Raw genomic sequence first — 16,476 nt, forward strand, 5'->3', positions numbered from 1 at the left:
AAGGGGCCATGTGGTAGGTGTAGCATATAACACAGAATTCTAACGTACACAGTCTGAAACCTTTTAAAAAAATTTGCATTTTTTTTAAATGCATTTCTCTGCCGCAATTTCCTTTCCACTAGAAGTGGCTGAAAAAAGGAACCCCTTTCTGTGAAAATGTTTATATTTTTTCAGAGCTTGCTTCTGAAGCAGGATGAAATGTCAAAAACAAAATATCCATAGAAAGGGATTTCAGGGGAGGAGGGCGGACCACATATTTGTGAAACTGACTAGAGCCTTCCAGCCTGGTTGCAAGGAAGCAAAAGAGCCCAGCCATTCCTTGCCAACATCCCCAACTGGAGTTGGAGAGGTACTATGCCTCTCTGTCCCTAGGAGTTTGAAGGGGGAGGGAAAGAAGCAGGGCACGGTGGTGCTGTGCCTTTTTATGCCACTGGTGGTGGGAGGAGAGATCGGCACTCTGCTGTGCTTCAGAAGTTTTGTTGAATTTGTAATAGGTTCAGCAGACTACTTCACTCTACTGAACTGGCATTTGCTGATGAAACTAAGCTTCAGCAGAAAATTCCCAACCAGCTCTACTCTACCACTCCTGCGTTTTGTGTGTTTTTTGGGGGGGAAGGGAGTGCAGGGGCAGGATTCAGGATCCTCTGTGGGATGCAGGATCCTTCTCCTGCTGCTTTCTGAGTTCTCTTCTCTTCCAAAACATAGGGCCTCTCCTCCTTGGTCAGCTGGCTTCCTCTGACCTTGGTCTGTCTGTCCCCTTTCTTCCTCCTGCTCAAACTTCTGCCTGTGTACTGATTTGTAGAGCCCTGCAAATCTGCAGATATCCGCAGACCATGTTTGCAGATCATGGATGGGATGCAGATACAAATTTTGTGTCTGTACAGGGCTCTACCTATAGGTCTTTCCCCATTAATCCTTTCATAAACTTTTTGCTTTGTCTGTATGTCTTTTTCTTGCTCTAGTAACTTTAAATGCCAGTCCCGGGTTGAGAATGTTGGGGAAAACTGATTCTGCTTCTGACTTCAGCCAACTTCCTTAGCTAACCTCTTATCCCAGGGTGCTTAATCCTGAATAGACAGAGTTCTAACATCTACAAATGTCCTTGATCTGGCAGAGATGTGACAGCTTGTGGTGCATATGAACACAGGCATTCATGATACAGCAGTTTTCATAGTAACTTCATAATATCAACTGTTACCAAATCATTGTGGCTTCACTTCAGCCTGATTGCATCTGAAGTTCCAAGTTTTTATACATACATAAGTAGAGGTGGCGCTTCACACTAGAACTCTTGAATGGGACACTTGAATTTTGGATCTTGGTTGAAGTTTTGTAGCTCAGGGCTTATCTCTAATTGCAAAGGGTATGGTATACTTCATTTGCACTCAGTCTGTTTAGTTGATATGTGTATATGTTCAGAATAAAAGGCATAGAGTGCATCACTGCAGCCATGCGGACTGAACTGTCCTAGAAGGATGGAGTATTTTACCAGAATGATTGAAATGTAAATTGGGTAACTTAAGTTGTGTAAAAAGAAAAGGAGTACTTGTCACCTTGGAGACTAACAAATTTGTTTGAGCATAAGCTTTCGTGAGCTGTAGCTCACGAAAGCTTATGCTCAAATAAGTTTTTCTTTTTGCGGATACAGACTAACACGGCTGCTACTCTGAAACCTGTCATTAAGTTATGTAGGCATGGTCAGAAAAGATACTGAATAAAAATGTCTTGCTGATCCAGTTTGCTTCCTGTGTGAGTATTCAAAGTAATATGCTTATTTTACTGACAAAGGGTTTCTTACTTAGCTTTGTAGATGTTACACAGCTAAAGAAAAGTGACCTAGATTCTCTTCTAGAAGATTTATACAGAGGGTCATATTTTCAAACCTGAATACTTAATGTTAGGAATCTAATCTGTGTGCCAAACTTCAGTTACCCAGGTTGAAAACATGGACATGAATAGACATTAGGGTCTTCATTACTATAGTATGTGATGCACAAGCCATTAATAATCAGATGTCACGGTGAGTTTGCAGCACTTATTAGTTACAGGTTTTTTGTTGTTTTGTTTGTTTGGTTTTTTTAAATCTAGTTCAAATTTGTTCAACTAGCCACATGAATGCAATTTCAGAAAGTCACTCAGGTGTTTTAAGAGTTTAACTGTACTTAGTCTGAAGGCAAAATTTTCTAAAGCACTTGAACTATAGTACCACTGCTTTTCAATGACACGTAGGCTCCTAAGTTGTGTGTGTTGAAAAATTTTACTCCGTCTCTGCAGCTTGTCCCTCTTTTCTTAGTTGCCGCCTTTTCACTCAGGAGTTCACCAAACAACACTGATTTAAGGATTAATTTGGGATTCTGTTGTGGGTACTCTTCATTAGTATAAAATTGAATTTAGCCTCCTTAACTTCAGTAACAGGAGGAAACATTGCATTTTCACCACTTGCATTTTCTCTTCCAACTTTTAAGTTCAGTTTTGGATAGAAAACACTGATTTGTGCATGAGAGGGGTTTCTCCACACCTATGTTTACCTCAAGTATTCAAACAGATTCTGCTATGAAAGAGAATCAAAGATTAGTTTATTTTATGGCAACATGTGTTCTCTTAAAAATTAGTAATATACTATATAACAATATATACTGTCTAGCTTCTTGAGCACTCCCAACTGTTTCAAGCTTTGTTAAATAATTCTACATAAAGCACTTAATGTGTATATGCCTTCACCTATATGTTCAAAAGGAAAGCAAGTAGGCTTTAGAAATGCATGTATAACAGGCAGGATGGTTCAGCTAGTGTTCATATATTCCAACTGTACAGTCTGCTGCTTGATGGATCTGATGATTATATTGAGGTTTTGAAATAACCACTTGACCACCAAACTATTGGTGGAAATTCAACCTATCAAGTTCTGCAGAATTTTTCTTTAAAATAAAATTATAGGCCTTACGTTGGAAAGGTAGACTTCCAGTTAGGGCTATCAAGCGATGAAAAAAATTAATTGTGATTGATCGCGCTGTTAATAAGAGGCTACCATTTATTTAAATATTTTTAGATGTTTTCTACATTTTCAAATATATTGATTTCAATTACAACATAGAATACAAAATGTACAGTGCTCAATATATTTTTATTTTTGATTACAAATATTTGCACTGTAAAAAAACGAGATAGTATTTTTCAATTCACTTAATACAAATACTGCAATTGCTTTATCATTAAAGTTGAACTTACAAATGTAGAATTATGTAGAAAAAAATAACTGCATTCAAAAATAAAACAATGTAAAACTTTAGGACCTACAAGTCAACTCAGTCCTACTTCTTGTCAGCCAATCGCTCAGACAAACAAGTTTGGTTACAATTTGCAGGAGATAATGCTGTCCGTTTCTTGTTTACAATGTCACCTGAAAGTGAGAACAGGCGTTCACATGGCACTGTTTTAGCTGGCTTCACAAGATATTTACATGCCAGATGCGCTAAAGATTCATATGTCCATTCATACTTCAACCACCATTCTAGAAAACGTGTCCATGCTGATGGATGGTTCTGCTCGATAATGATCCAAAGCAGAGTGGACTGACACGTTTATTTTCATCATCTGAGTCAGATGCCACCAGCAGAAGGTTGATTTTTCTTTTTTGGTGGTTCGGGTCCTGTAGTTTCCACATCGGAGTCTTTTAAGACTTCTGAAAGCATGCTCCACACCTCTGATTTTTGCAAGGCACTTCAATTCTTAAACCTTGGGCTGAGTGCTGTAGCTATCTTTAGAAATCTCACATTGGTGCCTTCTTTGTGTTTTGTCAAATCTGCAGTGCAAGTGTTCTTAAAAGGAACAACATGTGCTGGGTCATCATCGTAGACTGTTATAATATGAAATACATGGCAGGATGCAGGTAAAACAGAGCACGATGCATATTCTCCCCTAAGGTGTTCAGTTACAAATTTAATTGACACATTATTTTTTTTAACAAGCATCATCAGCATGGAAGCATGTCCTCTGGAATGGTGGCCGAAGCATGAAGGGGCATATGAATGTTTAGCATATCTTGAACATAAATAACCTTGCAACGCCAGCTACAGAAGTGCCAGTGCTTTTTCTCATGTTTAGGTGACATTGTAAATAAGAAGTAGGCAGCAGTATCTCCAGTAAATGTAAACAAACTTGTTTGTCTTCGCGATTTGGCTGAACAAGAAAAAGGACTGAGTGGACTTGTAGGCCCGAAAGTTTTACATTGTTTTATTTTTGAGTGCAGTTACGTAACAAAAAAAAATCCTACATTTGTAAGTTGCACTTTCAAGGTAGAGATTGCACTGCAGTACTTGTATGAGGTGAACTGAAAAATACAGTGCAAATATTTATAATAAAAAATATAAAGTGAGCACTGTTCACTTGGTATTCTGTGTTGTAATAGAAATCACTATATTTGAAAATGTAGAAAAATATGCAAAAATATTTAATTTCAATTGGTATTCTATTGTTTAACAGTGCTATTAATCATTAATTTTTTTAAGTTAATAGTGTGAGTTAATGGCAATTAATCGACAATCCTACTTCCAGTTGTGTGGTGATACAGTAATGCCTTCATTATTCTCTCTAAAAGAAGGCTCCAATGCTTGTGCTGTTGTTCATAGTGGCTTTTTTACCCTAAGCAGCAATCTAGTGAAATTAAAAGAATCTCTTTTTACTCAGAGTTGCACTAGTTTAATTTAAATTGTGATTATTTTTTAACTGATTGTTAAACTAAGCTTTTTCAATTTAGTTTAAAGCCATTAGTACCAGGGGTAGTCATAGGTGGACTGCAGCCCAAATCTGGACCTCCAGACACTTTTGAACGGACCCTAAAATCTTTATATACTTTTTTTTTAATTATTTTCTCCGGAATCTTGACCTTGCCTATTCTTTGACCAGGACATTCGTACCTTGACAAAAAAGAGTTGACACTAGGATCAGGTTTAAACTAAACTGAAATATGTCCACACCAAGGTTTGCACTGTTCAGTGGAACCTAGCTAATCTGGTGCTAGTTTGTATGCAGGCCAGGCCATAGTAATAAAACCCCTGAGCAACTACATCAGTGGGTAAAACACTAATGTAAATCAGAGTTCTTGGCTTCACTTTGCTGCTGCTTGGGGAAAAAGCTATAAATCGCAACAGTTAGGCAATCAGCAGTTTGCATTGGAGGGAGGACTAAAACAAAACAGAGGCCGAGGGTAGGATAAACTAATTAAGGTACCCCTCGCTCTCATCTGTTTTTTGCAGGATCTGGACGCAGGCAGGCAGAGACTGTCTCATCCAGAAATCAGGGATGGATGCTCCACTCTAACACCCAAAGGCTTCCATGAAAGACAGACTTCTCCTCTCCCACACACCCTAGGCAGGCTCTGGGGTGCTCTGGGATAAGTTCTACTTAATCTTCCTCCCAACAGCTGGAAGTATGGGTTGGTGGGCTGAATTTCTCACTGAAGTTTTTGTTAGGCCTCCACAATAGGTCTTGTATTGATCTCTGAGCAGTAGCATACATATCTAGTTAATATGTGTCTTGTAAACTTCATGTCTCGATTTTCATATCTTGGAAATAGATAGTAACGTCTCAGATGGCTCATTAAAATAAATCGTTAAACAGAAGAAAAATTTTAACTTTTTCAAACACCTTAACATTGTAGAATTTCAACACTTGAGAGCCAAAAGTTGTATTGTAAACAGAACTTTCTGAGACAGACATTTATGATCCTGGGGAGTCTTGCTTATGTAAACTGATTTATTTCAAAGATTGACTTTGACCCACTGAAACTGGGCTTTTTATGAAGTGAAGATGCAACTACTGAATGAGCTAGTTTTAAGAGAATTACAATAATCCTGTTACACTTTGCTAATAATATAGAACTATTTGTTCCTGTAATATTAAGATTACATATACACTCCACCTTCCTTATAACATACATGAATTTAGATTGATTGATTTTATGGTAGTGCCTTTATTAGTCTAGAAATTTTCCCAAAATAATTCTGTGAGGTGAGTCTTGTGAGTGATGCCATAGACAATGGAACCAGTCCTGCACTCTTCGTTAAACACAAAATTCCTGCATTGTAGAGTAGAATCAGTTTTACTGAGAGCGAGTATTGGCCAAGACACAACAAAGGTTATCTGCCTCTCAAATGTAAATGCTGTTGGCTCTTGAAACTTGCATGTTAACGCAGATGCTAGACCTCTCTCAAACATCTTAAGAGCCCAAATTTTTGTATGGACCACAAGTTCACAATCCCCAGATGGTAGCACTGTACAAATGTGAGTTAATACTGTTCAGTCTAGATAAACTGCCCTCCTAAAAGAGGTTATAATAAACATCAATTCTGCTCAAATACTGACTTACAAAATAACCTTCTATTCAACACTAAAGGAACCTTGCATTCTAAAATAAAGCTGTCATCATCATGGTTAAACAAATTCTAGAGTGGGATAGAAACTGGCTTAGGAACTTCATCTTCCATTACTACCGGTGAACCAAATGGCAGGCATTTTGCTTGAGATTTATCAGCCTCCATCCCCTTTCTTCAAGCATAGGGTCAGATACAGAAGTACTAACTTTCTTTTAACTGTACTTAGTCTTACATGTTCATAATGATGCAGTGCTTTAAATCTTGTGCACTTTCAGAATGATGCGCTTTGCTTTTTTTAAAAAGCAAACAAATTAAACTTGTTCAGCCTGATGTCTTAATGGTCTTGCTTAAGTTGTTTTAAACTGGAATGCCATTCTTTCTGTACTGCTAGTTTGTTCTTTGTTTATATTAGACTGAGTTTCTTGCTTGCAGCTTTGACATGTAGCTTCTTGAGAGGACAGACTTGTATAACATTCTCTAACTCATAACTATTCAGTGGTTTGAATTTGACAGTAGGAGAGGGCCTTGCAGTTGAAAGCCGTTTTTGTCCTGCAGTCAAAAGAAGTAATACATAATGGCTTTCATACAAGCGATAGGGTGGCCTACTGGCAACTAAGTCCCAAAATAGCTTCTTTTGGTTCAGAAGCTGCAATGCATCTGAGGGCTGCCCTTGCTACCCTTAGGGCAAGTCTTAAGATCATGAAAAACCCCAATAGGAGTCACTATCAGATTATCTAGAATATTGTTCACACAAAAATTACATTAGAACATCATTAAGGTTGCAAAGTCGAGCATGCATAAGCTAGTAAATGTCAGAAAAACGGTTGCTTGTGCAACCTTAATTAGATCCCCCTGTGCATATGTACTCTGATATAGTCCTTAATTACCTGATCAATTTTTTTCCATAGGACCCCTTCTTTATTCAGTGTACAGAATGGACAGTGATAGTCAATGAGCAACTATTTCACTATTTTGTTTTCTCCATATTGTTCATTGTGTGGTCCCAGGCCCCTGTTTTGTCCTTCCTATTCAAATTCTGCTCTATAGACAAAATTAACTTCCTTTTGAGATTTCTCTGTGGCATTCATCACTATTCATCCTTGTGGAGCACTCAAAGACTAATTAATTTATTTTCAAAACCCCATTGTGATGTGAGTGGGGTGATGTTATCCCTGTTTTATAGGCCTACAACCTAGTTTTTGAGAATGATTTTAGAATTATATAGCACTTAATATGTTTAAGACAGAGCTCCCATTGACTTCAGTTGTCATGATGAATGCGCAGCACTTTTTGTAAATCAGACTCCAGGTTCGGAAGTCAGACAATCAAAACATGAGGAATACCACACAATTAGTGACCATCTGTGAAAAGGTTGATATAAGTGACTTGAATAGAATCATATAGGGACTGTGTGACGCAGGCAGAAATAGAATTCAGTTCAATTCTCCAGGGCAGTTCTTCAGAGAATTCAGTTATTTTCCAGCAATCCCCTGCCTCATTCACTATATGCCTTCCAGTTTCTTCAAAAAGGGAAGCAGGGGTTCTATAGCCAACAGTCTCCTTTCAGTATACACCTCTGAATCATCTCCAGGGCAGGTCCATCCTGTACATTAAATGGGAAGGGGGGGTGTCTCTAGCATATGATCATGTAACTAAAGACTATAGAAATGGGTATGCACAAGAGGGCTGAATTAAGATTTTATGTAGTCTTAACTCTGCAATTTCCAAACTTTGAGTTTTTGACTTTTCAACATTGATGTTCTTTTAATGTAGATTTGATGTATCTTCCTATCTTTTAAAAAAGCAAACTGAAAAAGCAGAAATGCCATGTGCCATATTGATACTCGTATGGGTCATCAGCAGGGTTGGAGCCTTTAGATAAACAGCACAGACCTCTGCTGACCTAATGGGAGTAAATGATAGTAATGGTAGGTAGTCCTCCTCTGTGTGGACCAGCATGAGAGTGGGATAGAGAGTGTCTTTCAAATATTTGCTGACAGCAAATGAACGGTGAGACTCAGGAATAATGGGTTCTATTCCAGATTTTAGAGAGGGAGTGTTCTTTACAGGGCTCACTTCCCGTCTAACCCTGAACGTAACCTCTTCTGTCCCATCTCCTCCAGCCTGTCACTGTTCCAGTCCTTTCTCTTTTCTATCCCTGGCTCCTCATTGTAGTACTATTCTGCTCAACTAGCCAGTCCCAGTCTCCACTACTCAGGCTTCTTATTTCAGTCCACTCTCTGTGCTCAGTAAATCTTACCCTCATCCCTCCAGACTCCCAGTCCCAGTTCTCCTCTTGCGCCCCAGCTTCTCATGAATGTCTCCCCATACTTCTTTCTTCCTGTCTCACTGGTTCTCAGTTCCAGTTTCCTTGTCCCATCAAGTCCTCCTAGGTTCACCGGTGCAGTTCTCATCTATTCTGCCTTCATATCAGGTAGTTTACTCCTTTTAGAATGTCTGGACTCAGCAGGAGAGTCATTGAGAGCACAGAAGAGACAAGTGCCCTGCCCTCAGTTAAAGTGTCCAGACCTGGACCCAGAATGGCCTGCGGCAGCCCAGAGCTGAAAAAGCAGGAAAAGTCATCCTCTGCCCTGGGCAGAAAAAGGCCCAGTTCAGATGCATTTTTCTGGGAATTTAGCTGCTGAAATGTAAGATAACGCCACTGAGCGTGTGTGAACTAACTTTTATTTCTAAGGTTTATCTTTGACCAAATATGGGCAGTTTTTTCACAGAGATGGAAAAAGGTACATCTCTGACACACAGGCCACCTTGCTGCCACTCCCTGCTTCAAAGGATGGAGACTATAGCTTTTCAAGGAAAAGTACATACGTTTTCCCATGTTAAAAGATTATTTTTCTCTAGCTTTGTTCTTGGAAACGGCTGAAGAATTCTGGCTGAAATTTTCTCAAAAATTCAGCCTGAGGCAAACACCCAGCATAGAAACCTTCAGACCAAATGATTCAAGTTTGGTTAAAGTTATGTGCAACTGAAAAGAGGGTCCTATAATGGGAAGTATCAAGCAACCTTAATAGGCAGTGGTACCAGCTGCACATAATTTATTCCTTACATTAGGGAGCTGGAGAAGCTAATCCAGTTCCCTTCCCAGGAAAATCTAAAGTTTTGAAGAAAATAGACCAAACTTTTTGGAATCCTGGCTATTTGGACATGGGGAAAGACAAGTAGGGTGTATATTTAAAGGAAATGTAAATCTAGCTGTAATAAATGTGCTTTTGTGATCCTATTTAAGGTAAAAGATGACAGTAGTAAATGACTTGAGTACAGTAAGTGAAAAGACCTAGTTTCTCTTGCTGCAAAATTCATTAATTGGGATGTGGGTGGGGGAAGGGAGAGACTTCAGTTGCTGTGTATATAACTGGGGCTGGGTTCCTGTTTGACCTAAAGTCTGTCTTGATGCAGCAGCACAAGCCAGCGAGGAGACTGTCATGTTTCACCATGAACGCAGCACATTTAGGCGTCAGGCAGTACGGCGCCGGCACAATGCAGGGAGTAACCCCACCCCTCCCACATTGCTCATCGGATCGCCCCTCAGGTATGGTATCTAAATATTCCACCATCTTTAGCATGCATGCAGCAGACTACATATTTCCCACACCTCCTAGCATTTCCAAAAAGTACTTCCCTTCTCTCCTCACCTTTAACCTTTTTGGGCTGTCTCTGCATGTCTTTGGACTAGTTGAGTTTGTGCATGTGTTCGTGGTACTTTTTTCCCCACAATGACAAGGTTAGCCAATCTCTTAACATGGCACATGTAGGTTTAGATCAACCACAGAACAAATGAATGGTAACAAACTGACTTATACTCCGTTCTCTTTCACTTTAATTTTGTCAAATCTTTAGATACTTTAAATTTCAATCATAAATAAGAAGATGTTAAATCAGCATCTCTTTTTTCTCCCAAGGGGGAAGAGGAGAATAGGAGTATCCACACTTCTCAGGGACTGTAGCGGGGAAGAGATCTGCACCATAAAATTAGCAGGATAATATAAACAGCTAAACCATCCTGCAAATGTTCTAAATCTTAGAATGTAGCAAACGACTGCATAAAGAGCCAACCCTTCAAAATAGAAGTCTTTGAAATAATTCATAAACTATCATAATCTTGTTTTTAAATGTAATAAATTCCATAATGTTGCTTGGTGCTAGCTTTGCTTATATACTGATTACTTTAACATCCATTTGTACTTGATATATCTGTGTATTCTTAAGGCCTGTCCTCAACCTTCTAAGTTAACAGTTAATTGCTTCCAATATTATGAGCTGTCCATCTTTAAATTTCAGTAGTACTCCTGTAATTTCTTTTAGTAAAAGAGTACAGAAATTGAGCAAACTAATACCTTAAATCTTTAATGCTGTCTAAACCGAACAGTTCGTAAGCAGGAGACAGGGAACCATGGCTTCACCATGGCACTCCTGAAGCAACATCTGATGAAGTGGGTTTTAGCCCACGAAAGCTTATGCCCAAATAAATTTGTTAGTCTCTAAGATGCCACAAGTACTCCTCGTTCTTTTTGCTCGTACAGACTAACACAGCTACCACTCTGAAACTACTAGACAGAATTTCTAAAATATCTTGGATGTCAGGATTAATGCTTGCAAGGTCTTGCTTTTAAACATTTGGCATCGATTTTTCTGTTCTTTGGGGCAAAAGGAGAGACACACTTAAGTAAGAATGTACACTTCTTCCTTCCCACTTTGAAGATGACATTTTATCCTGAAGAAAATGTAAAACTAGTGTAAAATAGCTTACACTTTCTCACATTCCTCCCCAGTTTGGTCATCATCTATTTGATTCTAAAAATAAGGTGCAGAATTTGACACTTTCCACGGAGTGGCTCATCCTAGTTTTAAGGGAGTGGGGATGAGAGGAAGTTTAAAATCTGCTTTCTGTGTCTGAAGCTTAATCAAGTGCGTCTTCCATTTTCCCCCAAATGTGGGCATTTCTCCATTGTTCCCACATTAAAGATCAGTTTTTTCTCTCCCCTTGATGTCAGAGTTGCACTGGTTTATTGCAGGTATATAGGCATGCTCCTCCTGCATTTTGGAAGCCACTTTTTAATGAAGATGCATAGGTGTGACCCTAGGCACTTGTAATCAGCTGCAGAGACAATGCCAATGAGAGGGAGAAACTGCCCAAGAGACAGGAGCTCAAGAAGCTCAGATAACTGAAGTTAGATCAGAGTATAGTTAAGGAGTAAATAGTGATAGCTTGGCTTCTGATACCCATCTAGACAACTTTCATTATTTAAGATACAAGTTAGTGAGGTGCATTTTTATTGGCTATTACAGTACATAGCAATACTTAATTGAGTTGATTTTTAAAAAAAATAAATTTTACTAAAGGGAAAAATAGATGTTGATCTTTATTCTTATTGAACATAGATGATTTTAAAAACAATTACAAAAAAAAGAATAACAGTTAGGGCCATAGCAACTCTCCGTACTTGGAGTCACCTCTGTCAGCTCTGCATCATGTTCACTTACATTGTGTTCTCTGCTCTTCTGACGGAGGGTAGAGCAATTGTTTTGTCTGTAGGAGATCATGCAGATCAGTGTGAACACTAATCATTGTACATCAGCCTAAGAATGGTAAGGTCTGTGACTTCTGTGGATCAGAGAGAGCAGAATAGCTCCTCATTTGCTCCCTATCTCAGGTGTCCCTGCTGCTTAAAACTGGAGTTGGTAGCTGTCCCCTTCTCCCCGCTAGTATAGGCACCAAGATTTCCATGACACGGTTGCCTCTGACAAACAGGTAGATTTTGTTGTGGGGATGATGAGAACACTGAACTTTAAGGACATAACTTCTTATTCAAAGACAAAAATTCAAGAATGAGAGAACATAGAAAAATTATGGCCAAGTAAATTATCTTCTTTATACGTGTTGCCCATGCCCTGATTTGTTCCTGTGTAAATGAAAACTGGAACCCATTATCTCTGAACATCTACAAAGAAGCACATCACCAGGAATAAACGGAAATTAAGTATTTGAAATATACGTGCAGACCCAAATACTGGTAGCAGACACCCTACTAAAAGTATTATTTGTGATGCTGGCTAAGAGCCAAATATATTATAGGCTAAAACATTTTAAACTATCTTTTTAATCTGACTGCCAGTCAACCAGTGTTACAAATGACCTCATTCTTAGAGCAAAGAGGGTCACTGGTTATTTGTCACAAATTTGTTTGAGATACAAACTGAAATTTATTTGGAAATTATTCATGTTAAATATTCTTCAGAGTTCAATATAACTAGTAGAAATAAAGTTGCTCCCTTTTTTGTGTGTAACTTGGTGTTAATGGGAGTTGTATGTGCACTGAAGAGATAAGTGAAGTAAGAAATAAAAACTTGGTGTGCAAAAAAGAAATGCAGAGAAATATGAATATATTCCATTATGAACTGATTTTAGTAGTTATGGGAAAAGTGTTGATCACTGCACATATGTAGGCATTTCCTATCTCTGCTAATACGAAGTGGTTCTCTATCTTGTTTCTATATTGCTAATAAACTCAAATTTTAAACTTTTTAATAACAGTTAGGCATATTAACCTTTAGTTGCCCTGATACTGTTTTTCTTTAATACTCTTGCCAATGAGATTTTTCTTTCCTAATCTCTTGACTGTGGCATACTATTAGATGTCATAGAGATGGTCATTAGAAGACCTGTGCAATCCCATTTGAAGTTTCCAACATACATTTTTTTACAAGGATGTCTCAAGGTGTTTATTAAAATAGACTAATTGCATTGCATAACTAGACATTTGGCCATGAAAAAGATTTTTCAATTAAAATCTCCAGTAAACTCTGAAGGCATAGTGATAAAATAGATACATGGACGTACATTGCCCCATTTAAAAACAGACTACTTCCAAGCTCCCTGATAAGTACCAGCAGTGTGCTGGGCACTTCAGACATACAGTTGTACACTTCAGTGTACATGACAATCTGTACTAGTGTCAGACTTTAGGTTTGACTTCTGAATTTACTTGTGTTTGAAATGGAATGGCTCCAGAAGCTTTTTGTATTCAGAATTATCTTGTGGGCGAGACAGAATAACGCTCCTTGTTGGATAGTCTATAAAACTGTTACTCAGTGTTTTGCTTTCTTCTTGTCATACGGTTTGATAGCTAAAAGAAGTTAATAAGTACAATTTTTAACTTATAGCTGTGTTTGAATGAAAATCTATTCAGGTAATTATAGGCTGTTTAGGTTAGCCTTATTGCTCTTCTGGGTAATGCTCAAATGAGACAATGAAGCATTCTTGAGGGATGATGTATCTTTGAATCTTACTTCCCTAAAGGATTCCATTGCCATGTAGTTCACAGAGAGCCTTGTCTACAGCAGCAAAACACTGAATTAAATAAGGTTGAAAAGCATTCAAACCCAAATGTTAAAATATGGTAGTAGTGACTTGCAAGCTTGCTTTTCTCCATGTGCTGTGTGCATGTCTGTTTTATTTTGCATGTGCTTTTTTTAACGCTCATTTTTAGTACATAATCTTGTGATTTTTTTTCCAATGATTTTTAAGAAGGGAACTGAAAAGCAGAAGTTCTAGAATATATTCTGTTGCTGTATTCAGGTATAGTCCACACACACACTTTTATGTATACTTAGTTGTTGCCTTCTTAGTCAGCTCTAGAACAGCATATTCCTTAAAGGCACCAGAAACCACCTACATTTTGAACTGCTAAAGGGAATGGACAATGATGTTCTGTGCACACAGGAAACTTGTTTTGCCCAAGCAACTCATAAAATATACAACATATCAGGGTCCTCAAATAAGATAGTGTCTTATTTGATAAAATAAATTGATATAAATAGCCTAGTATGTGATCTGCTAGAATATATGCGATCTTAAAAATGTCTGGGATTTTTTTGCTACTTCATTTTAGAAGATTTTAGTCATGGCTTGATGTAACCACCTACAGTGTGGTGTTCTGCCCATTTTATGTCCTTTCAGATCTGTTTCTGTTGAATAATAAGACTTTTTATCAAAAAAGTAGTTTTGAAGTGGAAATAGGTTGTAAGAGGAAAATAGTATTTTTAGAACTTTTAAAACTGGAAGGGAAATAGTTCTGCTGTAAATGCCTCTTGACCCTAGGTAGAAGTATTTGAAAAGTTATTTCTTGGTTCCTGTATATCTTTGGGCTTAAAAGAATCTCTGGTCTTTATAACAAAACTGGGTGTTAATAGTTCTAATGGAATGTTGCCACAATAATCAGTTTAAAAAAAATCCAAACTAATAACATTAGAAATCTAGTTTTAAAGTTTTATTTTACAAAGGTTTTGTACTCCATTCAGCTTGAACAGGTAAGCCACATAAAGCAATATATCCGGAGTTTATGTAACTACATCCAGTTACTTGTAAGGGCTACTCCAGAGTTTGACTAGTAACTTGGCCTGAAGGTGTAGAGAACAGAGTGTAGTTGGACAGCCAGCAGGCAAGCAAATGCTCCTGTGGATCCCTGACAAAAGCAAATAGTAAACAATTCAGCAGCTCTTGCTTTGAGAAGCACCAGGGGCACATAACTATCCGTGACACCATCTTTTTAACAGTTAAGTATTTTTTTTTAAAGTTAAAGTAATATCTTACACAACTTTGCCATTTCACATGCAAATACATACATCACTAGGATAGCATTATGTGGGGCTTAAGGACAAATTTAAAAAGCAGTAAGAATAAGCAATTTTTAAATGATGTAGTAGAGGATTTGGAATATATTTATTTAGCTAACTTCTAAATGCTCTGCTCTACAGTACTCCTGAGTTGTGATAGCCTATTTAGTAGGCCTAATGGCTTTCTTATGGTATGCTTTATTTTAACTGTCTTTTTTTAATAGTTTTGTTTTGTCAGTTTTAGCTATTTTTTATTCTTCCCTGTAATGTTTCCCCAATCCATGTTTTTTCGTAGCCTTCAAGATGGTCAGCAAGACCAGCAATCCACAACACAGGTCAAAGTCCAGTCCTGCCCCCCTTCCCAGGCAGCTGTGCTCAGCGCTAGCACCTCCTTGCTGGTGAGAAATGGGAGTGTCCACTTAGAAGCATCACATGACAATGCATCTGCTGTAGGCGGTAGCAGTTTGCACGATGAACTTGGTATGCAGGCCTTATGTAACCTTGGTGACATGGAAGTTTTAATGCCACAGATTTATGGGTAATAATGCACTGAAATTAATTTAAACTGAGATCTTCATTTCAGAAATGTGTGGGTGCATTTCTTAGAGGGAAATATTACTTCTGGTCAGTTCCCCACTCCTTCATAATTATTCCTTCCCCCCTCCCCGTTTCCTTTAGCAAATACACTATGAAAACACCCTTAAAAGAGGCATAGATTTAAGGGATGCTCTGTGTACTTTCATGACTTGAACAGCACAATAGTTCCAGTATATACACTCATTAGAAGTGGCTGAATTAGCTTGCTTGGTCTCTGTTGACTCTGTTTCATTTTGGTCACAGAGTTTAGCAGGGATTGAAGTCTATATTTTTCTGGTTCAGGAGGATGAGTGTTTAAAAATGTACTAGCCCTGAAAGCATCTTTTTATGGTCTCCAAAGAATTTCTGCTCCCAGTGGGCCATGATATATTGGACCTTCCAATGTGTGTGGAGGGGTTAGGGTGAGGAGGGTGAATAGGAAGTGGAATACAGACAGTGTCAGTTACTGCAAGTTACATTTGAAAGAAGACGGAAGCTTAATTCAAATTAAAGCATCTTATTGTTTGTATTTCTGAGATTGTCTCCTAATAAAATTTTAAGTTACTTGAATGTTATGCTGCTGCCGTTATAAGCATTCAGTTACCATGATCAGGAAGATATCTTCTGCATGTAACTTTACTGGTCAGTTTGAAAAAATTCCAGACTTTTTCCCGCTTTGTCAGTCTTCTCTCATTCACTGGGCCATTTTACTGCCTTTGTACATACAGTGTACTTTTAAATGAAGAGGTCTTAAAGCACTTAGCAAATATTAATTAAACCACTCAGCCACTTCTGTAAGGTCAGTAAAATCATTAGAGACGGGGAAACTGAGACACAGTAATGTGAAGTGACTTGCCCAAGGTGATACAATAATCTCATTAGAGACAGAAAT

At 38.1% G+C, this 16,476-nt stretch overlaps 1 protein-coding gene across 12 annotated transcripts in view; it reads left to right on the forward strand.

Moving 5' to 3' along the window:
• The window catches only part of PCNX1 (pecanex 1), a 136,438-nt gene that overhangs the window by 40,711 nt on the left and 79,251 nt on the right, over positions 1 to 16,476 (forward strand). For 7 of the 12 annotated variants that reach the window (XM_043517855.1, XM_043517852.1, XM_043517857.1 and 4 more), the window contains 2 exons: positions 9,792 to 9,924; positions 15,304 to 15,488. The exons of 4 other annotated variants lie outside the window; for them this stretch is intronic. In XM_043517855.1, the coding sequence (XP_043373790.1) occupies positions 9,792 to 9,924; positions 15,304 to 15,488 (318 nt within the window). The remainder of the gene's footprint in view (positions 1 to 9,791; positions 9,925 to 15,303; positions 15,489 to 16,476) is intronic. One more of the 12 variants, XM_043517853.1, reaches the window with a different exon arrangement.

The sequence above is a fragment of the Dermochelys coriacea genome, chromosome 6 (assembly GCF_009764565.3).
Source record: "Dermochelys coriacea isolate rDerCor1 chromosome 6, rDerCor1.pri.v4, whole genome shotgun sequence".
In the NCBI taxonomy this organism is placed as follows: domain Eukaryota; kingdom Metazoa; phylum Chordata; order Testudines; family Dermochelyidae; genus Dermochelys; species Dermochelys coriacea.